The sequence below is a fragment of the Astyanax mexicanus genome, chromosome 7 (genome assembly GCF_023375975.1).
Source record: "Astyanax mexicanus isolate ESR-SI-001 chromosome 7, AstMex3_surface, whole genome shotgun sequence".
Taxonomy (NCBI): domain Eukaryota; kingdom Metazoa; phylum Chordata; class Actinopteri; order Characiformes; family Acestrorhamphidae; genus Astyanax; species Astyanax mexicanus.
Genome location: NC_064414.1, coordinates 31,607,253 through 31,634,900, shown reverse-complemented (window position 1 = coordinate 31,634,900; position 27,648 = coordinate 31,607,253). Strand labels below are relative to the sequence as shown.

The following is a 27,648-nucleotide window of genomic DNA, read 5'->3' as shown; positions in this document are numbered from 1 at the left end:
AACAGGCCGAAATGAACGGTTCGATAAAATACAGAGAACCGTTGCATCCCTAGTGGATACTAAGGCTAAAAGTGAGAAGAACCGCCTGAAAAGGTTTTTTAAATGTGTATTTTTTTTCTAATTCCAGACCTAAACTCTATCATGAATCCAACAAATTTAATTTAATTGAAACCTCAGTTCTGCCAAGAAGAGTGGGCAAATATCCAACCAGAATGGCTGGAAGAGATCACCAACTTTCTGGAGATTTAGTCGCTACAGACCTCCAAACTTCATGTGGCTTTCAGATTAGCTTAACCCTCCTATTAAGTTTATTTTTCAGGAACAGCAATGGTGTTCTGGGGTCATTTTGACCCAGTGCATGTTTAATTATCCAAAAAATGTCTGAACCCCCAAAAAATCCTTACAAGCAGTGTAAATATTTTTTTACTAACTCCATTACTAATTATTCTATACATATTTAGTGCAATGGTGTTCCTTACCTCTTACAGGTAATGGTTTAATTAGGATAATACACTTGTTTTTCAAAAACAAAAAATACATGTTCCAACTTTTTAATGTTTCATTACAATATTACTTTTAAAAAAAGTTTTACATAACATTGAAATATAATATTGCAATTTAGTTTTCAAATATGTATAATGAACCATTTTCATATTATATGTTGATTACACTAATTTAGGCAAGCAGAAGAAGCTTCATACTGAAAAAAACAAAACTTTTAACTATTTTTTTATAGATCTTTAACCTTAAAAACAGGTCAAATTGACCTGTAACATAACAAGAGGGTTAAGAACAGTAGAGCGTAGAGAGCTTTATGGAATGGGTTTCCATAGCTGAAACAACAGCCTCCATCCAAGCTTTACATCCAAGTCTTTTAAAAGTATGCAGACATTAGACTGACTCTAGAGCAGTGGAGACATGTCCTCTGGAGGGACAAATCTCGCTTCTCTGCCTGGCAATCTGATCTCAGAACCGCCTCTCCAAAATATTTATCTCATGATGTTCAGAAGTTACTCATATTTAGCAGCTGATCTCAGAACGCAGTATCCGGCAGTAAGTCTGGTCTCTGCTCCTCAGTGTATGGTGTGCTTGACTGAGATTGACTGACTCGAGCAGGTTAGTCCGTGTGTTTGTAATTTCAACACACACACACACACACACACACACACTCTGGTCACCCTGTGCCAGGCCTGTGTCCCCTCCGGTGAAGCACACATAGGGGTACTGTTCCTGGGCCTTATCCAATTGGCTTCAGTTGAACTGCTCACACATGGCACTGAACCAGTGGCAGCTCACACACAAACCGACACACGCACACACACACACACACACACACTGTGGGACATGGAGCAAGGGTCCAGTGACAAGCTGCTGAGTCTCTACCAACATCCATCACAGGCTCATGGCCTTCACACACACACACACACACACACCTGCTGTTTTCCTATAAATCTCTAGATCTCAGTGTCACATCAGAAAACCCAGACGCAAAATTTTACACAACAACCTTTGGAATCAAAGCTGTAAATTTAACCATGATTGTGATTATATGTTCAGTACAGAATAGAATATAATAATTTAATACCAGCATGTCTTCCACAGATTTTATTCAGCTTTACTGTCCTTAATTTCTCTCAAAATATGATCAAATTATTTAAATCTGAATTTTTACTAGTTACTAAGGTTTGTAATGTGAACGCAGGCTGAGATTTATATAAGCACTGTTTTTTCCAGTCAGTGGGAGCATTACAGATTTATAATACACTGTACACCAGACCCAGAGCTCACTATTGTGTTTAATGACTGCAGTTCAGGAGAGGCTATGCATGTATGTTACAGTGATTCTACTTTAATTAAGAGGTGTTAAAAAGCCCATTATGTCATATGTGTGTGTGTGTGAGCGTGTATATCTTTAAGTCCTGTAAGTCTGTTTTTTTTTTTGCTGTGTAAAGCATCTGTGGGTATAAAAAGAAGAAAGAGAATTGTTCATAATTGCACATATTTGCATAATTGTTTTTCTTTACTTTTTCTTTACCAATGTTTTTTGCCTTCCTATAATTGGACGTACAGTTTCTGTTTATCACCAGACAGAAATTAATAAGGTGCTTCTGTTTCTGCATTTTTCTCATGCCATAATGACACAAACACTCCAGGAAAACCCATCCATCCACATGGTGTACCTAGGCAACCACCTAAAAACACAACACCACCTTAGCAACCCCCAGAAATACCTTAGAAAAATGAAAAGCAAACAACCTAGCAACCACATACTGTACCACAGCACCCATCCAATAATCTCTAGTCATTTAATTATGACCTTCTTCTAGCTGCGGAGGGTATCAGCTTAGCTAACTGACCTATCATATTTTTTGCACTATAAGGCGCACTTAAAATCCTTTAATTTCCCCAAAAATCGACAGTGTGCCTTATGTATGAATTTTACCAGGCAGGTTGTAAGGAGCAGTAAAGACACTCCGCTGAAGTACAGCATTATAGAGGACTTTGAGTTTAGTTCTCCAGCAGTATTAGCATTAGCCGCTAACCACGCTAAGTGCTAGCTCTTTCGCCGTTCAGAGGTAGGTGTTATCGGCCTGTAGCCTGCTGCTAACCCCGGCTAGCACTGCAGGAGCAGCATTAGGATTAGCCTCTAACCACGTTAAGAGCTAAGAACTCTTTCCCCATTCAGAGGCGAGCATATCAGACTATAGTCTGCATGTTTATCGTGTTCAAACAAGCTATGTGTGACAAACCGCTAGCTAATATCACCCTGTCTTACCGCAGTTAGCTACTAACGCTAATGCTGCTGCACCCAGCCTTGATAAAACTGTGGAAATCTATGCTTATTGTAAATAAACAGAAGTGTCTTACTCACCCAAATAAACAGTTTTCAGGAGAGAAATCTGTGTAGATTAACATCCAGCACTAGTTTGACTTTAAAAGAAAATTTAATTTTGTTTACTCAGCTTAACTTAGCTTTACAGGTCTTTATAGACCTGCTGAATTATAAGGAAAACATGGCGACACCCCTATTCCTTACTAGTGTTGCATAATAATAATGCGCCTTATAATCTATGAAAATAGACCAGAAAATAGACAATCTGTAATGGGTTGGAGTGCTACAGATAGGTGGCACTCCAGCCCAGAGAGTTGTAGAACCCAGTGGCAGAACAGTAGATCTCAAAGCAGGTAAACTCAAGAAAAAAGGGAAATAATGATAATAACAATAATAATTAATTATATATAATCATTAATATACATAAATATATATTAATAGGATATATAATATTATAATAATAAAATTATATGTATATATATATGTATGTATGTATATATAGATATAAATATATTTATATATATATATATATATATCCTTATTAAACCCCGCTCCACGCGGGGATCGAACCCAGGCTGTCGCGGTCGCAGCCCAGTGCTCTAACCGCTGCACCAGCGAGCGGATTGGGATGCGGCCGCTTTATTCGCCCTTAGAGCCTCCGCCGAAAGGGGCGGAGCAACGAAAACGGGCGGAGGACGAAAACGGGTGCAAAACAAAGCCACGCCTAGCGTGAGTGAAATAGTGGGGGAGAATGTAAACAAGACTCGCCGCGGAAGCTAACGGCTACCTCTTATGGCGCGAGGTAAAAACAAAAGAGCTTCCAAACTAAACAAAGAAGTGAATTGGGGTGCTTTTGGATTAAACGCTGCTCCACCAGAGAGAAGAGGAACAGCGAGGGGAGAGAAAAGGTGAGCACACCGCGCGCCTCGCAGCGGCTACCACACACACACAAACACAGACACACAGACCCGAGAGAAAGGGGGGTTAGCCGCGGAGCACACCGCACAACACGACTACACCACACTCGAGATATAAAGGGACAGAGGAAGCTACTTATGCGGGAGGAGTATGCCAGCGGTGCTGGATCATACTCTCTCCAAAGGGATAGCAGGAAGAGAAGGGGAAAAAGAGCAGAGGCTCGGTCTAGAAACCGGCATAGATTCGCTCCCACGAGCTTCAAAGATCCAGCCCCGAGGACCTGAATCTCAGGGTTTATATAGGGGCAAACCCAGGTGGAGTGGATCAGGTCTGATTAGGGGCTCAAGACCTCCCCCTGGCGGCCGAAGAAGCACTCGGCCGGCCCCTAGCCATTACAGGACCCCCCCTCCGAGGGGCGGCACCCGACGGCCCTAAACCCGCCGCACGGTCCCGCCGGAAGGCCCTAACCAGATCGGGGTCCAAGATGTACCCGGAGGGCACCCAGGACCGTTCCTCCGGCCCATAGCCCTCCCAATCCACCAAGTACTGGAGGCTCCCGCGCACCCGACGGGAGTCCAGGAGCTTGCGTGGGCTGCCCCGCAGTGGGATGTCCTTGGCCGAGAGCCAGACCCGTTGTCCGACCCGATAGGAGGGCGCAGGCCTCCGCCTCTTGTCTGCGTGACGCTTCTGCATCGCCCGGGCAGACAAAAGGGCGGCCCGAGCCCTTCTCCAAGCCCGGCGACAACGGTTAACCGTCTGGTCGGCTGAAGGCACTCCCGTTACCGTCTCCTGTCCGGGGAAGGCAGGCGGAGCATAATACGCTCTGGCACTCGTCCCTAGGGATGTCACCCTTCGAGTGCCAGTTCGGTTATGCTCCGCCTGCCTTCCCCGGACAGACAAGAGGCGGAGGCCTGCGCCCTCCTATCGGGTCGGACAACGGGTCTGGCTCTCGGCCAAGGACATCCCACTGCGGGGCAGCCCACGCAAGCTGGCTCCACGGTACCTGGGACCCTTCAAGGTAGTGCGCCGGATCAATCCGGTGTCCTACCGCCTCGCCCTGCCCCCTGCCATGAGGGTACACCCGACCTTCCACGTGTCCCGCCTGAGACCCTACCTCTGCTCCGTTGGTCGTGCCTCTCCCCCCGGACCCCGTGTCGTGGGTGGTGCCCCGGCCTACACTGTCCGCCGGCTCCTGGACTCCCGTCGGGTGCGCGGGAGCCTCCAGTACTTGGTGGATTGGGAGGGCTATGGGCCGGAGGAACGGTCCTGGGTGCCCTCCGGGTACATCTTGGACCCCGATCTGGTTAGGGCCTTCCGGCGGGACCGTGCGGCGGGTTTAGGGCCGTCGGGTGCCGCCCCTCGGAGGGGGGGTCCTGTAATGGCTAGGGGCCGGCCGAGTGCTTCTTCGGCCGCCAGGGGGAGGTCTTGAGCCCCTAATCAGACCTGATCCACTCCACCTGGGTTTGCCCCTATATAAACCCTGAGATTCAGGTCCTCGGGGCTGGATCTTTGAAGCTCGTGGGAGCGAATCTATGCCGGTTTCTAGACCGAGCCTCTGCTCTTTTTCCCCTTCTCTTCCTGCTATCCCTTTGGAGAGAGTATGATCCAGCACCGCTGGCATACTCCTCCCGCATAAGTAGCTTCCTCTGTCCCTTTATATCTCGAGTGTGGTGTAGTCGTGTTGTGCGGTGTGCTCCGCGGCTAACCCCCCTTTCTCTCGGGTCTGTGTGTCTGTGTTTGTGTGTGTGTGGTAGCCGCTGCGAGGCGCGCGGTGTGCTCACCTTTTCTCTCCCCTCGCTGTTCCTCTTCTCTCTGGTGGAGCAGCGTTTAATCCAAAAGCACCCCAATTCACTTCTTTGTTTAGTTTGGAAGCTCTTTTGTTTTTACCTCGCGCCATAAGAGGTAGCCGTTAGCTTCCGCGGCGAGTCTTGTTTACATTCTCCCCCACTATTTCACTCACGCTAGGCGTGGCTTTGTTTTGCACCCGTTTTCGTCCTCCGCCCGTTTTCGTTGCTCCGCCCCTTTCGGCGGAGGCTCTAAGGGCGAATAAAGCGGCCGCATCCCAATCCGCTCGCTGGTGCAGCGGTTAGAGCACTGGGCTGCGACCGCGACAGCCTGGGTTCGATCCCCGCGTGGAGCGGGGTTTAATAAGGATATATATATATATATATATAAATATATTTATATCTATATATACATACATACATATATATATACATATAATTTTATTATTATAATATTATATATCCTATTAATATATATTTATGTATATTAATGATTATATATAATTAATTATTATTGTTATTATCATTATTTCCCTTTTTTCTTGAGTTTACCTGCTTTGAGATCTACTGTTCTGCCACTGGGTTCTACAACTCTCTGGGCTGGAGTGCCACCTATCTGTAGCACTCCAACCCATTACAGAAAGATCCAGCCCCGAGGACCTGAATCTCAGGGTTTATATAGGGGCAAACCCAGGTGGAGTGGATCAGGTCTGATTAGGGGCTCAAGACCTCCCCCTGGCGGCCGAAGAAGCACTCGGCCGGCCCCTAGCCATTACACAATCATTTACAGTGCATTTTATAATCTGGTGCGCCTTATAGTGTGAACAATACATTTTTTATTTTTTTTTTTTTTTTTTATTAGAAAACCAGAGTACGGACACAGCCAGCGAACAGAGCAATGAACGAAACCCTCAACCCCAAGACCCTGGATCTCTGTGGCAAACACGCTACCTGCTGTGCCACCCTGCTGTCCACCATAGCAACCACTTAGCAGAAACAGTTTCACCCTAGTGACCACATGGCAACAGCCCAGCAGTAACTGCCTGAAAGTGAAAACCACCTAAGCTGCACAACTCTTCTATACTTTCTTCAGAAAAAGAAGACAAAACATATTATTTATAAATTATTATTAATAGAATAAGTAAAATCACTGTAAAATCTTGCCCTGCTCTGAAAAGCTTCTCTACTGAACTTACAGCACAATGTTTAACATTTAATATTAACATGTTAGTACAGGAAGATGATTTTGTAGCGTTAATGAATGCATCTGTGTTACCTATTACACCAGTGTAATGTTTAGCCTACTGAACTGCACTGCTTAATAATATCAGTGCCGGCGGCAGAATCAATTACAGGTAAAATAATATACTAATATCAGGAAGCCCGTGTGCATCATCAAACACACACACACAAACTGTTCCTTAATCTGATGAATAATTTTGTCTGACTAATATTTGTAATAAGTTCAAAAACTAAATCTTAGCAAGTGAAATGTTCTAAATTTAAGGCAATAAATCTTATTTTCTTCTCTGATAAGATTTTTTGTCTCACTAAGCATTGTAAGTGTTGCATTATTTCATTTTTTTTAGGGATATAATTACCTTAATCATTCTTACTTAGAATTTGTACCTTATTTTTAGTAATTTAAACTCAAAATGAGCAAATCCAAGCAGCAATCAAGTTATTCTAATTTTATTTATTTATTTATTTAGGTGTTACTTCACTCATTTTGAGACTTTGCCATTGCTTTTTGTGAGAAATCTTACTAAGAAAATTTAGCTTACCCCATTGGTAGATTTTTTTGCTTAATATACATATATTTGTCTTAATTTGCATATATATGTTTAGTCTATGTGTCTATATGTCTAGTTTTTGCCAATGGATTTTTTGCAGTGAACTATTTACCACCAGTCTCAAGGCAGTGCCAGAAATATTTTATAGCTGGTGTTTTTGGATAGTTAAAATAACAGGATAATAAACACGACAAACCTAGAAGGCAAATAGCATTCATTGTATGAACAATTATTTAATAATACATATATAATATATAATACATATATATATGCATATATAATTCTGTCCTTTCAGAGATGTGATGATCATAAAGAAACATTTTGCTTTCTAAAAATAAGTCCGCCGTCTGAAAACAGCTGCTGTCCCTGGACTTAAATATATATATATATATATATATAGTGTCAGTAGACTTGTGCTTTTCAGCTTCAGAAAACAGTTTAAAAAGACTATAAATAGATAAGAGCAGCACAGCACAGGGTACTTGGCCTTCTATAATGCCCTGACCGTTTTTGAGTACAAGCTGCCACTGTAATTTGACCGCCAATAAATATAAATGATGAGGTCTTTGACAGTTTAATAGCGCAAAAAAAAAAAAATACCCTATTGATTAATAGCTATCAGGAACCCAAATCCTATTGGCAGTCAGCCCAACCACTATGTAATGTTGTTGCAGATCAAGAAAACAAATGTGATCGGTGAAACGAACGTCTTTTCAATCTGCCTCCATCATCTAAGTGGATTAATGATCCTATACATGCAGCATTCAGATTAGTATGATGATTCTCATGACATGAAATCACTTGATGGGAACGAGACGGTAAAGTTGTTTGCCCTGTTCACTATGTTTCAACACAACAGTGAGCTATCTGTTAAGTGATTTATCCCTGTTTGTTACAGACTAACCTTAAATTGTGATTTATTTAAATTGGGTTTTATGTACTGCTGTTTTAATGCAATATCAGATAATCAGTACTCGGATTTTAAACTGAGGAAGAGCTGCACAATATTGAAAAAAAAAATGTTACCCAATATACCGTCATGTTAAATATTACAGTCTAAAATGTGTATCAAAGATGAGAAAAATATATGATATTGGAAAATTAGAACAATTTAAATATTCTTTTGTATTAAGTAGAATGCCATTCTTTACCTTACATGCGTGCACACATTGTGATAATGAGGCTGAAACAATATATTGTGCATCTTAATCCTGAAGCCACAGATCATTTAAAATCTATTGGGAAATGAAGAAAACTGTAAACTTGTATCGTGATTAATTGATTGATTGGATGCCTATTAGCTCGGGCAGATGCTCCTGCTATTTTCCCTGGGGTCATACTTAAATTGAAAAAAATATTCCATCAAAGTTACACTGTTTTATACTTAATTACAACTACAGAGCTTAAACAAGGAAAGACACATTTTTTTTTTGCTTATTACGCGAGTAAAAGTGTAAAAGTACTGCTTATAGAATGACTTAAAGTATAAAATTAAAAGTGACAGACAGGCAGACAGATGGGTTTATGTTTTTTGAATACAATCAGGGTTAGCACCTGAACATCCCTTTCAGACAGCTTCCTCTTGCGTCCACAGTTAATCCTGTTGGATGTGGTTCGTCCTGCTTGTTGATATGCTGACATTACCCTGGATACCGTTTGCTCTTGATGCATCACAAAGACTTGCTGTCTTGATCACAGATGCTCCAGCAAGACGTGCACCAACAATTTGTCCCCTTTTGAACTCTGGTATGTCACCCATAATGTTGTGTGCATTGCAATATTTTGAGCAAAACTCTTACCCTGCTAATCGAACCATCACACTCTGCTCTTACTGGTGCAATGTGCAATTAATGAAGATTAGCCACCAGGCTGCTCCAATTAAGTCATGAAACCTCCCACACTAAAATGACAGGTGTTTCAGTTTCATTGTCCAACCCCTGTAGTTGGGACATTTAGTTGCTACATTTGGGAACATCTTAATACTAGGCAACATATATCTGCTACTTTCTTGCTGGAGTGTGACATGCAGGTGTGCAGGTTTGATAGATCCAGTATAAACCAATATAAACCAATAGGGTGTTTATACTGAAATTAAAGCAAACTGAAATTAAATAGGACTAACGAGGCTATTTTAATAATGTAAGGAGTAGAAAGTGCAGATAGCTGTGTGACAATGTAAGAAGTAGAAGGAAAAAGTCGTCTTAAAAATAATTACTTCAGAGAAACACAGAAACACGTAACCTGATAATGGACTGGTGGTAAGATGTGCAGCCATACGCGGGAAACACAGGATTAAGGAGGACTATTTATACACACAGATGGAGACAGGAGACAGGAAACACCTGGGACCAGGTAACAAGAGGGCGGAGCTACAAATGAACAGGTGAGAAACAGGGGCCCAGACACGAAATAAATACAGGGCACGTTCAGAGAAGGTTAAATAAACACAAGTACAGACCAGAGAGACACAAAAAAACGGACGAGAACGTGATACTTAGTTAAAGTATAGATAGTAGGTTAACATGTAAGTATTTGTACTGCTTCATTATTTAATTAAACCTCTGGAATCGACCACTACATTACAGACACACGCCTGATCTCTATTAAAAGCAAAGCTCCATTAAAGCTCCATCTCTCTCATGCCTCTTGTTTCTCCAGGCCTGTTAAATATTTCAGACACTGATTAAAGGTTTAACACCTCGTAGTCATAATAATGCTGTGACACTATTCGCTGTATCACATTAAATTAACATATGTCTGTCCCTTGGGTGGGTGTGACAGCATGACTAAAAAGATTAATAAAAAACTGTGAAGCCTATTACCATATTATATACCATTATATTACATAACTGCGGTTGGTGTACAGAACATGTTGTTTCTGAGGTAAACATGTTTATGAATGTTTGAAATAATCGAATGCAGATATTTTATATTCCACGCTGTGAACATCATCAGTTTACCTTGCTAAACGATCAGGGTCAGAAAACGCTCACGGCTGTCGATAGCTATTATACACACACGCATACACACACACACACACACACACACACACACACACACACACACACACACAGACACACACACACACATATGCACACACACACACAGACACAGCCACAGACCTCTCCAGACATACACACAAACATACATACATCTACCTACATGCCTCTTCCCCCAAACTTCTGCCTGCTTTAATGACTCACGGCATAAGCGAAGGAAAAGAAAGCGGAAGTCAAGCGCGGGGCTGAGACTCTTAACAACAATCAATAGAGTCTGCCTACAGCCTCCTGTCTTTCTGTTTACACACAAAAACACTTACAAACTCAGTCAACGAAACACACAGTTATCTCCTGACTCTCCTGTGTGTTTCATTCAGTGTAGACAACACACTAACACACTAAATCAAAAGCCCTGAACACACTGTACACTTAAGCAATGATACACTCGAGGTTCGTGCTTTAACATAGTGCTGGGCGATATGGGAAAAATCATATATCACGATTTTAAAAGTTTTTTAATATCACGATAACGATATATATCATGATACATCACATTTAAGTATGCTTTTAGTTATTCTTCGGAAAATATGACACAATAATATCATTGCTTATTTTTTTCCAACTTTATTTCAAAGTGACATTAAACCAAACTTTCACAAATGAGAATTACTACCTTTTAGTGCAGCAATATATATATATATGTATCAAATGAAAACAGATGAGGTAGATGCAGTAGCTAATTTTTTCAAAAGAACAATGCGTCTCCATTGTTCAGCTCTCATGAGTTTAATTATGTAAAGCATGTCACAAACCGGCGTGTCCGCGCGTGTCCGTCAAATAACGTAAAGCAGCGTCATGTCGCAAAACCACATTATGAAGCTTTTTTTTTTTTTTGCAAAGATTACTTTATTATCACTTATATGAACCGAGTTTATGCAAAGTGTCCAAGCCAATACATTTTATTGTAGTCTACTTTATATATTCAGACAAACCAAGTCTCCCTGAAGCTGCGGGAGTCTCCCGCATTTTGGTAGTGGCTCCCGGATGCCCGCGAGTCACATATAATCTCCCGGAATTCAGAACGAGTGCCCCACAAACGCGCACACAGGCGACAGACTTTTTTTCTCTAATCGCGTGCGAGAAGGAGAGAGAGAAAACAGAGAGGGTTCTGATTGGCCTGTTCTGTGCAAAGAGTCTGTGAGACAGCCAATCAGTTTTTAGTGTGGGCGGGCAGTGTTTTCAGTGAGTGAGAGAAAGCAGATCATGGCGGAGGCAATATTAATAACTATTGTAATATGATATGAAAAGTTTTTTGATGTTGTGCAATTTTTTTGTGATATTGTAACTGTCAATTTTTGTCAAATAAAGGCTTTTTTTCCAAAAAAAAAAAAAAAGGAAAGCAGAGGCAGCGCCTTCCAAAAAGAAAAAAGATAAAACTCATTTCACCTCTGAATACTCTAAATTTAATTTAAAAAAGTAAAATTAATTAACATAAAAGTAAAGTTTCGTTATCCTTTGGTGTGTGTGCAATTTTTTTTTTTTTTTTTTTTTTTGGGTGGGGGGGGGGGGACTAGGGGTAACCTCCCTGAAATCAACTTTTGCAACTTGGGATGTCTGTATATTTACATGAAAAATTGATGAAATTACTGTAGAAACGATAGGGACGATAGAAGGTAAGTAGCACGATAGACACTTTTCTATCGTCCCCACGATATTTGATATTTATAGTCATATCGCACAGCACTACTGTAACATGTAATATTGGCACTGCTGTGCTGCGGTCGTAGAGCTGTAGAGCAGCACAGCGGTGCCAATATTACACATTATAGCAGGAACCTCGAGTGTATTATTGCGATTATACCACAGTTCCATTACTGCTGTTTATTAAAAGATTTCGAGTCAAAGAGGACAAGAAAATACGATGTTTGGTTATAAAAACTCGAGTTCGAGTTAAAATAGTTCTATTGCTGATCTGCTTTAGCTGCCTTGTAAGCTCTGCATTATACTAACTGGAAAATATATACACTTAAGCTTATATATTTAAATAATAACAACTCTTAACTTGATATTGGGGGCTGATAATGTGTGTAACAATGCCTATTTTCGAGTCACTGGGCTTATTTATATGTGGACAGAGTCTTTAGCTGTGGCAGAAGAGTTTAAAACGTAACAGTTTCAATTTTGTTCAGATTTTTAAATGAACAGTAAATACAGCAAATGTTTATGTTTACTTTGTTATGTCTGTCTTTGTGTTGAAGCAGCACTTCAAATGATCCATATTGCTCAAAGGGGAACAAAATATTTTTTCTACTTTTGTTTTGTTCAGGCACAAAAGAAAAATACATGTACAACTAAAGTCCTCATATGTGGACATCATTTGTCTCAGAAATTACATCATGTAAAAAGATAATTCTAAGTTTTTACACAAATCTCTTGGCAATCAGCCCAAATAGCAGAAAGAAATAAAAAATGCAAGCCATGTAGGAGATCGTTTCTTAAGAGTTAAAATACGTAATGTAAGAAAAGTACATAAAGTCGTAGTTTAGATATATTTGGCATGATTCAGATGTTCCAGAATGAAGATTTCAACATGTTCAATACAAATATACAGAATACACTTGAGGGTAAATGTTTTTTTTTTTTTTTTACTTGTGGACAATGGTTATGTATAGTCAAGGGACCCTTTTCAGTACTATATAGAACATTTTTGCTTCGTTTGTAATACTAACACAAATATTTTTACATTTAAACATTTGTATCCAATATTAATTACCTCAAAATGACAGAAATCTGACTTTATTTAAATTATTATAAACATAATCGCAAACTAGAGCAAATCCATCCATATTTCATTCAAAGCATTTCTAAAAGGCTAGGAGTCTCCAACTTCTGATATGCAGTATATCTACTTGCAAATACAGCTATAATAAAATGAGTGCATAGACTATAAAACTCTGTCTGTAGAATTCTGAAGAAGCAAATAACTTCTGTCTGTATATTTTGATTGTGCATTAGGGAATGTATGTTTTATTACTGCAGCAGCACTGTGCAGATCTCACTGGCAGTAAACCAAGAGAGTGCAGAGCTGCCCTAATAGCGATATCCTCCTTTTCTGTAGCCAGCAGAGTCAAAACCTCCCCTCATAGCATGTAATTTCATTCCAGCGTCTTGCGGGCGCTGAGAAAGAAAGGATTATCTCCACAAGCCGCACGGAAAAGTGTTTGGTCGCATCCGTCAAATGAAGCAGCAGACAGGCGGTGGCACAGTATCAGCAAACTGATTAGCCACGCTAGTGGGCTAGTATGCTAATCGGGCCGAGTGACGACAGTCGGGAACGATGTGGTGAAGGGCAGGCATGCAGGAAGACACTGACATTTTGATCATCTGACGATCTTTTACCTCTCTCACAAACCACCCCTCTTAACTCCACACCGATGTTCTGACTCATTAATTGGATGAAATAATCAGAGTGTTGTAGATGCAAATCTCTGTCCACTAATGGGTCTCACTGATGCTTCACTAGCAGTAAGTGGTACTTCTGGAGTGTGTGTTATGAAATTAAATTAAACACTGGGTTAGAGTCATGGAGGTCACTGGTGCACAAAAAATAATCTAATGTTCACAAAGGTGAAAAGTAAATGAAATCACTGGTGGCTATAAATTTTTTAGGATGGTCATCCTTACTTTAAAAGCAAAACAAAGGCCAACTGAATCGTTTTGTTTTCTTTAAATAACATTGCATCAAAAATCAATGTGTCCAATCTTTAAGGTGCACCATATTATAAAGAACATTATTATTAAACGTCTGTAATGATTTTCTGGTCTATTTTCATACATAAGGCACACCCGATTATAAGGCGCATTATGTGACACTAGTAAGGAACAGGGAAGTCGCCATGTTTTACTTCTAATTTCCTTTAAATTCATGTTATAAAGCTAAGTTACAAAAACAAAACTGTAGTTCTTAAAAAATAAATAAATAAATAAACAAGCTCTATGTAAATCTACACAGATTTCTCTCCTAAAAAAACTGTTAATTTAGGTGAATAAAGCGCTTCTGTTTATTACAGTAAGCTTAGATTTCCAGATTTTAAAGGTGATATTATGTCATGTCTGGTGTTGTAGGCGCTCCCTGTCCTTCCACACTTAGCTCCAACAGAGATTCTCAGTCAAACAACTACAACACCCAGAATGCACCACACACTGACATCACACACGCTGCTGATCACGTGACACCTCACCTGCCCCGGCCAGGAAGTCCTGAATACTGATTACCTGTACTACTTAAGGTCTGCTCACACACACACACACATCGCTGCGTATTACCTGGTTTCGTCCACATTACAAAGCGGTTATCTCTGTTATAGTTTTCTCGTTTATGACCTTGCTTCTGTTTTCTCGACTCGACTGTGGATTTTTGTGTATTACCTGGACTGCTTATCGTTTACGTTTTTTGGATCACCTCTGATACTGCCTGCTTCGTGTATGAGCTCTGGACTGTGTATTGTTTCTGATTGTGGATCTTCTCTGATACTGCCTGCCCCGTGTATGACCATTAGACTGCCTCACTACCCGGTAATGGTCTTTTCCTCCTGGTATCTGCTTAACAGTATTCGCTACCTACTGCTACTGTTTTGTTTTGTACCCTGTGGGTTTTAAATAAAATCCTTAACTGGTTCCGCGAGTGTCTGTATTCTGTACCCCACCATGACATATTAGCTATTAGGTTCGTCCCACGTAGCTTGTTTTAACACGGTAAACTCGCAGACTACAGGCCGATAATACTCAACTCTGGATGGCGAAAGAGCTAGCACTAAGCGCAGTTAGCGGGTAATGCTAAAGCTGCTCCAGCAGTGCTAGCCGGAGTTACCAGCAGGCAACAGGCCGATAATACTCACCTCTGAATGGCGAAAGACTAGCGCGGTTGGAGGCTAATGCTAATACAGCTCTAGTCTTGGTGTTGGAGAACTAAACTGAAACTTCTGTATAAAGCTGTATTTCAGTGAAGTGGCTTTACTGCTCCTTACAGCCTGACTGGTAAAATTCATAGGTGCACCGGATTATAAGACGCACTGATTAGGTACATGAGAGGGAGTGAAAATATGATGTGTTTGGTTATAAACACAGAGTTAAAATAGTTCCATTGCTGCTCTGTTTGTAGCTGTGATGTTTGGCATATAAGCACAGCATCGTTGCTAGGTTACCTGTATGTGGCGGATTAATACATGCTGAGCTTCAGTTACAGTCCATTACCGACTGATAATGTCACTCATAAAACACCTCTCAGCCAATCATATTGCAGGGTCAGAACTAACTGTGGTACAGTAAAATATTAATGCGTTACAGAGTCCAAATTAATCGAATGCGTTAATGCTTTTACATTGACAGAATTATATATATATATATTTTTTTTTTTGCTTATTTTAGGAAAAATGATCTTAATCTTATCTACTGGGACTTTGGGATTTCTATTTTAAGAAATCTTACTAAGAGAAAGTTGGCTTACCCTATTAGCATTTTTTTCTCTTTAATATAAGCATATATGTCTCCATTTACATGTATTTAATCTAGTTTTTGCCCACAGATTTTTTTTGCAGTGTAACAACACTTTAATAGCCTGTATATCTATATCACACATGCAGGTACTTACAGGAGGGTCTTGGTCAGTTGCCTTCACAGTTGTTACAACAGTTCCCTTCACAGCGTTTGGAGCGACCATGCCTCTGTAGATAGCCTGAGTGAAGACTGGAGCAAAATCATTCATATCCTGAAAGAAAACAAACAAAAAAAAAAAAAAAAACAGTGCAAGTCATTCACGGCGAAACAGTGAATAAATAAACATCCTGCTGTAGAAATGTAGTGAGTTTCCCTGTATCATCACTGTCACACCAAAACCACGGTTCTCTGCTCTCTTTTTCAATTGTTATTTCCTGCTTAGTTAGCAAACACAGGCTGCTCTTTGCACCGCTGATTCATCAGACCACAGTACACATTTACGCTGTGTGTGATGGTCCATCCCAGAAGCCTCTGAGATCAGAGAGATTGAATATGGTTTTGATTTATAAGTGTAACTTTGTATTACAGTATTTGACAACAGTTTCGCAGAGTAATCCCTTTTTCAACGTGGTTCTATCAGCTGTTTAACATTAAATCTATGAGGGCGTTTTCACATCTGTAGTTCATTTCTCTGGTTTGGATCAGTTGAAGAGTCTGTTTGGTTTGGTTTCACACAGGCACAAAAAGCCTAAACGCACCAAAATGCGCATCAGTAAACTACGCAAGCACATTGTCTTCTCTGATTGGTCAGAGCTTTCTGGTACAGAAGCAAGAAAGTAAATATAGTGAGAAGATTCTGTGTTCAGCTGAAAGCTGTGTTTAAACGCAGTGTTTTCAATAGGATGTGCAGCGCAGATGTACACGTAGTAAAGGGAGTTGCGTGGCTGTGAGCAGTGAATGCAGCACATTCCACACGTGTAAACAGCATGAAGCAGCAGAGACAGAGTTTGTTCATTGCTGTGGTAACTAATTAGCTTATTTGGTTATCATATCAGATTAAACTGAGCCCTATCAGCAGTTTAGCTCAAATAAAAGGAGTATATTTGATAGCTGGGACAGATCAAGACCAGCCTCCATTTTAACTAGACCAAATAGTGCTGGTGTAAAAAGCCTTAGATGCACGGCCCACGTAACCCACAGCTAAAATTTACCACTGCCCCAAGAATATGTTATTTGTTGTTTAAAACTAAATACAGCACAACTATCAACGTCATCATTTTCTGTTCCGGTGCATATCGCCGCTGTCCAATGAAAAACACTCCAAACATCTCCAAAACAGCAACTTTACAGGAGAGAGAAAAAGACCTAGCAAACATTTAATGGAAGTCAATGTAAAAAGAGTTTATTTTTAGGAAATTTTGAAGAGTTTCTATTGGTTCGTTCATCAAGACATTTTGGCTAAAAATCAACAAAAATGGAGATAAGTGGTTTTTCATTGAATAGCGACGATATGAAGCTTAGTGCTACGTGCTTTCTTTTCTCGGTTGTCTTCTGAGAGGTACATTAGCTGCTTTACTTGTAGATGATCCAGCTTCAGAGTGTTTTGTTGACTTTTTATACATGATGTGTAAAACGCATACCACAGGACAAATGCTTCAATAAGACCCACTAATGACATAACTAGCTTGTTAATGTACTAGCTAGCTCACTCTGCCGGTCATGTGACAGTACTACACCAAACCTATTGCGGCACACCGATGTCAAAAGTCAGGGGCAAAAAAAAAACAAAAACTGCGAGTTTTAACATTTTGCGTGTGTGAATTTCCTTCTTTCGAGCACAAAAATAGAAATTGTTTGCACACTGAACAAAATATTGCTCTCAAGCTTCATTTTTCTCCTTTCAAGTGTATTCTTTCTTCTCAAATTCACACATTGCCCAGGTGGTTTTGATAGTTTAGGGGCGGGGGCAGGGTCAGGGTCATCTGCCTTAACGAATGCTATTGGCTGATATCTCCAGGTTTTGTGAGTGACCGACGGAAGAGGCAGAGGAAGAAAGACAGCAGGAGAACTAGCTAGCTATGCTAAAATCCAAACTTTGGGTTTATCCAAATAATAATAGTAATAATGCAGGGTTACACGTTTCTGTCCGTTTTGCTCCATCTTTCTGTCTTGAAGATGGTTATTTAAACGATACGAGCTAGATAGCTAACTAACCCATATCGTTTAAATAAACAGCAGTCCAGAACTTAATCCCCTGTTAGCACAGGACCGTTCCACAGCACTAACGCTGGGTTAAGAGCACCAGCGAGTGTCTGGTTCCACAGCGCTATAGCCGGGCTAAAAGTGCCAGAGAGTGGCTCATTTAAATATATCGTTTAAATAACCAGCTTCCAGACAGAAAGATGGAGCAAAGCGGTCAACAGAAACCTGTAACCCAAAGTAGAAAAACTGTAGAAAAACCCAAAGTTTGGCTTTTAGCATAGCTAGCTAACTCTCCTGCTGTTTTGTGATTGCCCTCCTCTGTCTTCTTTATGGTTTTTGAAGCCGGCTGTTCATAGTAGGCGGTCAATCACAAAACCAGGAGATATCAGCCAATAGCATTCGCTGAGGGAGACGACCCTGACACCGCCCCAAAACTGTGAAAAACACTCCTTTTACACTCAAGCACAAAAGCTTCACTTACACAAAAAGAGCAGTAGCATAGCACGCGAGGACAACTCTGAAATAAAACTCGCAATTTTAACAATTTTAACATTGTAATTTTTTTTCACCTGATCTTTTTGCACCCTTGACTTTTTACACTGATGTGATGCCATACAAACCAGTCAATGATAAATGAACTAAATGTCTGTCACACCTTAAATCACATTTTTTGAACTATTGAATCTACATATTGGGATATTTTTTACTCTGCAAAAAAAAAAAAAAAAAGAATTATACCTCTACAGCCCATTGGGGGGCTGTGGCTCACAGGTTGAAAAGCGCTGTATTAGATTATATTACTAATGTGATGTGAGTTACAGGGTGTAAGCAAAGTGAGGAGGTGTGGATGATGACAGGCACTGTTCTACAGTCTAGGAGAAACAGGACGTTCTCTCTTTCACCTTCACACAAAGCTAATAGCTCTCTGTGCACACAGTGACTGCTAGCAGCTCATCAGTTTGCACCTTGGTAATAATGAGCGTAGCATGTGTGTGTGAATTAGTATGTATCTAATACAGACATTAGAAGTCCTGGAGATCCAGAGACCTGTAGAGTTCTGATACTACATGCTTTATTACTCAAATGCATTTATGAAGGTCTCCATTACCTGGGTCAGGTGTGTGTCTGGAGATACACTCTGCAGGGTGGAAGATCTCAAGCACAAGGACTGAGCACTCTTGATGCAAATGATCAAATGGCTACCTTTAAACTGCACTGGGATAAGTGGATGTAAATCATCACACAGCTCTCTTTAAATGGAACTGGGAAACATGAATCATGTCTATGAATATCTGTACAGCTCTGGAAAAAATGAGAGACCACTTAAAAATGCTGAGTTTCTTTGATTTTACCAATTTAAAAACCTCTGGAATATAATCAAAAGGAAGAAGGATGATCACAAGCCATCAAACTAAACTGAACTGCTTGAATTTTTGCACCAGGAGTGACATAAAGTTATCCAAAAGCAGTGTGTAAGACTGATGGAGGAGAACATGCCAAGATGCATGAAAACTGTGATTAAAAACCAGAGTTATTGCATCAAATATCGATTTCTGAACTCTTAAAACTTTATGAATATAGAAGCTCTATAGAAGCTCTGCATCTTTTTTGTTATTTTAGCCATTTCTCATTTTCTGCAAACAAATGCTCTAAATGAGAATATTTTTAATTGGAATTGAAAAGAAATGTTGTCTGTAGTTTTTAGAATAAAACAACAATGTTCATTTTACTCAAATATATACCTATAAATAGCAAAATGAGAGACAAATAGAGCTGTATATTACAGCAGTTCTTAAAGAACTGGGTTGTTTGCGACTATGTCACTTTATCCCTTGCTAAAGCTACTGTTCATGGTTATAGTGAGATCACTGGACATTCAGTCATCTGGCTTACAGGATACTAAGGGGGGCAAAAAAGGAGGGATATTGTTATACTAGCATGTGAACTTGCTCAGTTGCTATATTGTTATTTGTCATCGATATTAATAGAGAAGGTATGCAATTACAGCATTTATATAAGCTCTCTAACCAATGCTTTCTTTATAAAAAAAAAAAAAAACAAACAAAAACATGTTTTTGCTCATTTGTTTCGCCAGTTGTTTTTGCTGTCAGAATCTTGGCCAATTACAGTGTTTTTCTCAAGGTATCCATGTATCTAACAAAAGTAAACATTCGGCAAAAGTGTGACTAAACTTGTCACATTTATTGGTCAGTGTGTTTTAACATCTTTTCCTGCATTTCAGGCCTAAAACACAATCCAAATAAATTGAGGACAGTGAAGCGTTTACCACACAATCTTGCCATTCCTTTCTCACAACACTAAAATGACAATCACAGAGGGGACCAGGCAATAAATTGTTTTAGACGCTAGTTTGTCTCTGTAATTATTGTCACATTCACTGTTATGTGTAGAATGTGGTTTTGCATTGTCTTGTTGAAAAATGCACTCACTGATGGTCTCACAGATTTTTTTCATTAATGCTGCATCACAGAAGTGTGCTGATCCCTTGCCCATGTACTTTAATCAGTTACTGTTTTTACATTTCAACATTTCAATCCCTAATTTTAACCTCTTGATGTAAACCCACACGTCCCATATTGACAATGCTGTAATAAATGTAAGTTTAATAGGCCCCGAAATTCAACCTTGTGGGATGCCGCAATTAAATTACAGTATTTTTCGTACTGTAAGGCGCACTTAAAACCTTTTAAATAGTCCCTAAAATCTACAGTGCACACGCTTGGGGCACCGCCATCTTGTAATGAACTCACGATAAGTCGACTGATGAACATCAACAAATAGGCAGGATAGGGGAACAGATTGGAAATTAAATCTGTTTTTTGCTCGTCAGTCGATTTATTGTGACTTAATTAAAATTCTCAGTGCCTCGATTTACACGCCAGGTCCGTCAGTATTTGAAGTGTGGAGCTACTTTGAGCTTGTTAATGTTTTAAAAACATTGAATTCTTTGCTCAATAGCACTGTAAGGCTGTAGGGAGCATTGGCTAAAAGTCCTATATTTTTCAGAATGCTAGGGGATGCACGGAGGTGGGTTATTCGACACTATTACAAACCAGAGTTCTCCTTTAAATTTCAACCAAACCAAAAGCTTTATGGCAGGGGTCGGCAATTAGGTTTGGCCACGGGCCAGATATTTTCCAAGCCATTATGTTTTTTTGTTTTATGGTTTATCTGTTTTAGAAAATTAAGTTTAATGGGGTGGAGTGCTACAGACTAGTAGCTCTCCAGCCCAGAGGGTTGTTGAACCCAAAGGAAAAAATAAACAAATAAAGAAACCGCTCCTTAGGCAGGATCGAACCCGTGTCGTCAGGGTCATGGTCCAATACATTGCCACTGCCCCAGCTAGTGAATTGGGACACAGCCAGGAAAAAAATGGCCTTATAAAAACAGGCGGAAATATGAAAACGGGTTGAAACTAAAGTCAGGCCGAGCGTAACAGAGAGACAGGGGAGGGATATAGGGGCTTGCCCGAGAAGCATTATATATATATATTTTTTTTTTCATTAACGTTTATTAAAGTTTGAACAACCTCACAGGCCAGATGTTTCATGGGCCGACCCCTGCTTTATGGGATGTGTTCCTTGCCTGAAATGCAGGAATGGATCTATATTAACAAATAAAATTAAGCTGATCAGATTTGGGACTGTAAAATAATCAATTCTAATTATATAATTATATTATATAATGCAGTTTCTACTTCTTTGAAGCCCAACAGGTTGTAAAGGTGAAGGATAAACCGAGAAAGAAATATAACAGACAAGAAATCCAGATGGAAAAAGAAGGGAGGAACAAAAGTGTCTGCTTTAGATTACTCAGGGGGGCAGAGAGTGTTTTTTCTGCTCTTATCTGGCTATGCTCCCTTTCTTCCGCTGTCACACAGGAGAAATAACCCAGCGAAGATTTTCTCCCTCCAGCAAAACAAAGGCCAGAAAACTTTACAACGAGCCCAACTATGACGAGTCAAACCCACATATCAACACAAGCCGCTGCTTCAAATGAAGACTCAATCTCATTTCTCCAGCCTACCTGTACTGCAGTAAATCTAGAGCCTGGCACGCCCTGGTAGAGGCTGAAGGTGAATTTAATTGGTTTTCGTGGAGAACAGATTCAGATACAAACTCAGCTTCCCCCAACGACTCAAGATTCAAGTCACATCAGACGGAGAGTGTCAGATAGCACAGGATTCATGCTTTTGTTTGCAGCAGAACAAACACTCCTCAGTTGTTTGCTGCGCTGAGAAAAAAAAAAAAAAAAAACGAGAGGAACATGGGAAACTTTTAGATTGTAATTCTGCGCCACAAGAAACGAGTCGCCGTGATCCGTCACCACAGGGCTTTATGGAGGTAACAACAGTCTTAAAATCCACACGAGGAGTCAAAACACAAAGGCTTCAAAAGCACAGCAGGTGAGACAGGGACAAGAAAATAAGATGTTTCACATTAAAATCCATCTTCTGACTCTGAGTTCTAACTCATGTCCATCATCAGCCATCAGAATCTGAGAGATAATGAATAGACGATATAAATAGAAGAAGAAAAATCTATTGGAAGAAAGCGTCTAATGACTACAGGGCTCAGAAATGAGATGATAAACAACTATCAAAGCAGAAAAGAAGCAGAGGAGCAGAGATGTAAGAGTACAGTGGAGGTGGATATTAAAACGAGAAAAATTCAGCATGCAGCAGGGAGTAGATGAGTATGTATATGTATATATTATTTCAGTCAAAACGGCCCCTGGATACAAATGATTTATTCCCAGCTTTAGATTACTATTATAAAGCAGAGAACACATATTTAACAACCGAAAATAATGCAATATAAGATGTTACTGAATTCAGTAACATGAGTCCATCCTTTACCTTTATTTTAGCTCTCACACAAACTTTCTAGGAATTTAATTTCATAGAAATAGTGTTCATAGAAATCTGCAGACGACTTTTTTACACAGAATTCCATCTTACTCTCGATGTTGGAGTGGATCCAGCTTCTCACACTCTATGTAATACCAAACACAATGATACTGATATTAAGTTCTGGGGTCTGGGGCAGTAGGTTTGTTGTTACTGTTGTTTAGAACAGTTTTTTTTTTTTTTTTTTGATTTGATCATGTATTCTTCTTTTTTTTATCTTATTTCCTCTTTTTTTCAATGAATGCAATTTTATTATAGCAAAATATTGATTTCTGAACTCTTGAAACTTTATGAATTTAAAGTTGTTGTTTTTTTGCATTATTTGAGGTCTATTTTTCAGCCATTTCTTATTTTCTGCAAATAAATGCTCTAAATAACAATATTTTTATTTGTAACTTGGGAACAATGTTGATTTTACTCAAACATAAACCTATAAATAGCAAAATCAGAGAAACTGATTCAGAAACTCAAGTGGTCTCTTCATGTTTTTCCAGAGTTGTATTTCTTAAAAAATAATAATAATAAAAAAAATATATAATAAATTATCCCTTTTTACTGGAAATGAAACAAATGAAAAGTAGTGTCTGCAAGCAGATGTTGTCGAATTATGTCGAATAAAAATAGAAAGCAAAAAAAGGAGCTTGTGAGCTTGTTATGATGATGACTCTGTCAGTGAAAAATTGCTCTCAAACACGCATACGAAATGAGCAACGTCTTCATTTGGTTAATCTCAAAACAATCAGCCAGTGCCATCGGTTCTAAATCCTGCCATATGTGAGAACCTATGAATAACTTTTGCTCAGTAATTATGTTGCAGCTTCACGCACACACACACACACACACACACACACACACATACGCTCAGATACACACACAGCTGTAAACTGGAGGTGGCAAATCCTTTCGTTTTGATCCTATGGCTAATCTTCTGAGACGCTAGCGAGCGTTCTTGCTCAAATCTAGACATAATTGCAGGCACAAAGCTAATGAGTCATTCAAGCCTGGAATAGCTGCGCCAGCGCTGAAACTCACGAACCGCTTCGTCTGTCGGCTCCATCACTGTCAGCCAGAGAGAGAAGGAAGGCAGCGATTGGCACGGATTCAGACAAATGCACAGCCGAGCCCTTCACCCAAAAGAATCACTGGCAGCGGGCTACCGCTCTCTTGGCTAATTGAATTCTGAGAACAAATTTGTAGATACTGCTGGAACGCCATCAACGCCGCTACTATTACTTTCACTGATAGTGATAGGATGATGTCAACTCCCAACGAACATCCACTCTTACAGCACCTGTTTTTCACTGAGAACACACCACTGAGTGCTGTCAGCTAAAGTGCAGGAAAGCTAAAGCACTGCGCCTCAAATGAGACCTGTAGATGGATACGATGCCAGGCTAGCGGGCTGAGTAATCACAACCCCATTCAATCACTGCTCTTCCTTACCGTGATCCTTATCAGAACCGTGGCCAATCCAGGGGGCAGGATCCCTTCGTGATCTAGCGCCTCCACTTCGAAGGTGTGGTTTGCTCCGTCTCGACCGAGAGCCTCGAAGTCCAGAGCCTGCAGCAACGTGAGATTCCCACTGTACCTGTCCAGACCAAAGAGCTGCCGAGCCGCCTCCGTCCTTATTCTGTACGTTATGTTAGAGACCAAGTCAGCGTCCACTGCCTGGAGGAGAGAAAGAAAAGAAAAGAGAGAGAGAGAGAGAGATTTATAATATCATCAATATCTTTATAGGAAAAGAGTCCATTCACATGATGGAGAAATCTGTAATAACAAGACTAATGAATGTAAAGAAAATGAATGAAAATACGCAAAAATGAAGATCAAGCTAAGGTTTTAAAAACACATTTTAAACTATTTGAAAATGGTTTGTAGAATTTGTCTCAAAATTGCACATAAACAGAAACCATGTCCCCCATTCATATTTCAACCAGTGAGTGGTCTCCTTTTATATGTCGTCACTGTCCAATGAAAAACAAGGATCTCCATCTTTGTATATAGCCCTTTATGTCTTGTATTCTTTCTATTCCTGTCCTGCTCTTCTGTTTGTTGCTGGGTTTTTTTGCCATGAGCTCCTAGCACATGGCTTTGTTTTGTTTTCCTACCCCATGTTCTTGCCCTGTTTCCACCCTGTCTTGGTTGTACCCACGCCCCCTCATTACCGGTTCCAGGTGTTCCTCACCCTCCTTGTGTAAAAAAGGATCTTTTGTGTGCCGTACATGCTGTGGATCGGTTTTGTTTCCTTTGTGTTTGCCTAGTTCTTATATTACTCTAGTTTATTCTAGTTATCTTAAGTCTTGTCAGTTTAGTTGGCTTAGTTTTGTTTATTTGTTTTGCCTTTACACGTTTGTCACATTTTTTGTCTCATTTGCTGTTTATATGTTTTATTCAGTCTTATTTAATTCAAAGTTCAATCGTGCATTTATGTCCATCCCTTTATCCTTCCCTGTGTGGCAGCTGCACTGTTGTTAAAGGAAAGGGACAAAACTTTTCTCTGCATTGCTTAAACATGTGGTTGACACGGTTAATAGCATTGTCGCCTGACAGCGAAAAGGTTTGGGTTTGATTCCTGACTGAGTTTTCTTCTGGGTGCTCTGGTTTTCTCTCGCAGTCTAGACGTGCTGTTTAGGTGGATTTGAGGTGTTAAAATTTGGCCCTAAGTGTGAGTGACTGTGTCTGTCTGCCCTGTGATGATTTTTGGCTTGTCCATGGTGTATCCTGCCTTCCACCCGATTATGGCCCTGACTGGCTCTGGTTCCCATGCAACCTGAAAAGGATTAGGCAGTTGCCGATGGATGGATGGATGGATGGATATATGGATGGATGGATGGATGGATGGATGGATGGATGGATGGATGGGTGGATAGATGGATGGGTGGATAGATGGATGGATGGATATATGGATGGATGGATGGATGGATGGATGGATATATGGATATATGGATGACTGGATGGAAGGATGGATGGATGGATATACGGATATATGGATGGATATATGGATGGATTAGCTACTCCTTTAGGGGCACCAGCGGCAACAGTTACTTGTTTACCGGGAGCCAGAGCACCGGACATTAGTGGCAACCTTAGGTTAGGGAATAGGAGATATTCGAGGGTAGTAATTCATGTAGGGGCCAATGATATTCGTCTGCGGCAGTCTGAAATAACTAAGGCTAATATTAAAGAGGTGATTAAACAGGCCCAGACGCTGTCCGAGGAGGTAATCTGCTCTGGCCCCATCCCAATGAGGCGTGGTGATGAAGCTTACAGCAGGCTTTCTTCGCTGAACCGCTGGATGTCCAAGTGGTGTGCAGAAAATCATGTGGGCTTTATAGATAACTGGCTACACTTTGAGGGCAAGCCTGGTCTTTTAGGTAGGGATGGTGTCCACCCCACGCGGGAGGGTGCTGCCTTACTTTCATGCAGCATAGCTCATAGTCTTTTAGTTAGTCGGCAGAGTAGTATTAGAAGCTGCTGACAATCCAGAGCCGGGACCAGGCCGCAGACAGAGAGGCTTAACCGACCGTCTGCGAGCTGCAAAGAGACGTTACCTAGATACCAATGTATTCAGACTGTGTCTGTCCCCCGAGTCAAACAAAAACATCAAAAAACTAAAACAGTAAATCTAAATAACTTAACTTATATTAAACAATCATATCCAGACTGTAGTACTAACATTTCAAGCCTAAAGATTGGTTTACTTAATATTAGATCTCTAAATTCAAAAGCAGTTCTGGTGAATGAAATGATAACTGATCAGAAATTCGATGTTCTGTGTCTGACAGAAACCTGGATTAGGCCAAATGAATATGTAGCATTAAATGAAGCCACCCCTGCAGGCTATAATTATATACACAATCCGAGATTGTCCGGTAGAGGAGGTGGGGTCTGCATATTTTTCCAAAGTACCTTAGTTAGCAATCAGAAACACTATGAAAATTTTACTTCTTTTGAGCTTCTTTACACCAGTATAATTAATCCAGTTACAAAAAAGAATGCATTTTCTTTAATTAACATCTACAGACCACCAGGGCCCTATTTAGAATTTTTAAAAGAATTTAGTGATTTTGTCACAGACTTAGCAGTAAGTAATGATAAAGTGATTATAGTTGGAGACTTCAACATTCATTTCGAAAAATTGGATGATCCATTAAAAAAGGCATTCACATCGATTTTAGACTCAGTTGGTATTATTCAAAATATAACAGGACCTACTCATTACTGTAATCATACTCTGGATTTAGTTTTGACCCTGGGTGTGAGCATAGATAACCCGAATATTCGTTCTCAAACCTCCGCAATTTCAGATCATTACCTTATTTCATTTAAATTACATCTTAGTCATAATATACGTACATCCCCTAGCTACTCTGTAAAACGTTCAATTACGCCTTTTACAGCCCAACAATTTACAGATAAGCTTCCAGACTTATCAACTCTAATGTACTCTCCTATAGACCCAGTAGAACTAGACAAACTAACCGAAGGTTTAGAAAATACCTTTCGCTCTACCTTAGATGTTGTAGCACCCCTTAAACACAAAATAGATAGACAGAAAAAGCTCGCACCGTGGTACAATGATCAAACTCGTACCTTAAAGCAGTTAGTACGAAATTTAGAGCGTAAATATCGATCAACTAAACTGGAAGTGTTTCACTCTGCGTGGAAAGACAGTCTTGTTAAATATAGAAAA

General features: G+C 40.1%; 1 protein-coding gene across 3 annotated transcripts in view; it reads right to left on the bottom strand.

The window, feature by feature from the left end:
* The window catches only part of pcdh15a (protocadherin-related 15a), a 512,848-nt gene that overhangs the window by 104,147 nt on the left and 381,053 nt on the right, over positions 1 to 27,648 (bottom strand). For all 3 annotated transcript variants that reach the window (XM_049481098.1, XM_049481100.1, XM_049481099.1), the window contains 2 exons: positions 24,399 to 24,623; positions 15,978 to 16,094 (listed from right to left, as the gene is read on the bottom strand). In XM_049481098.1, coding sequence (XP_049337055.1) covers positions 15,978 to 16,094; positions 24,399 to 24,623 — 342 coding nt within the window. The remainder of the gene's footprint in view (positions 1 to 15,977; positions 16,095 to 24,398; positions 24,624 to 27,648) is intronic.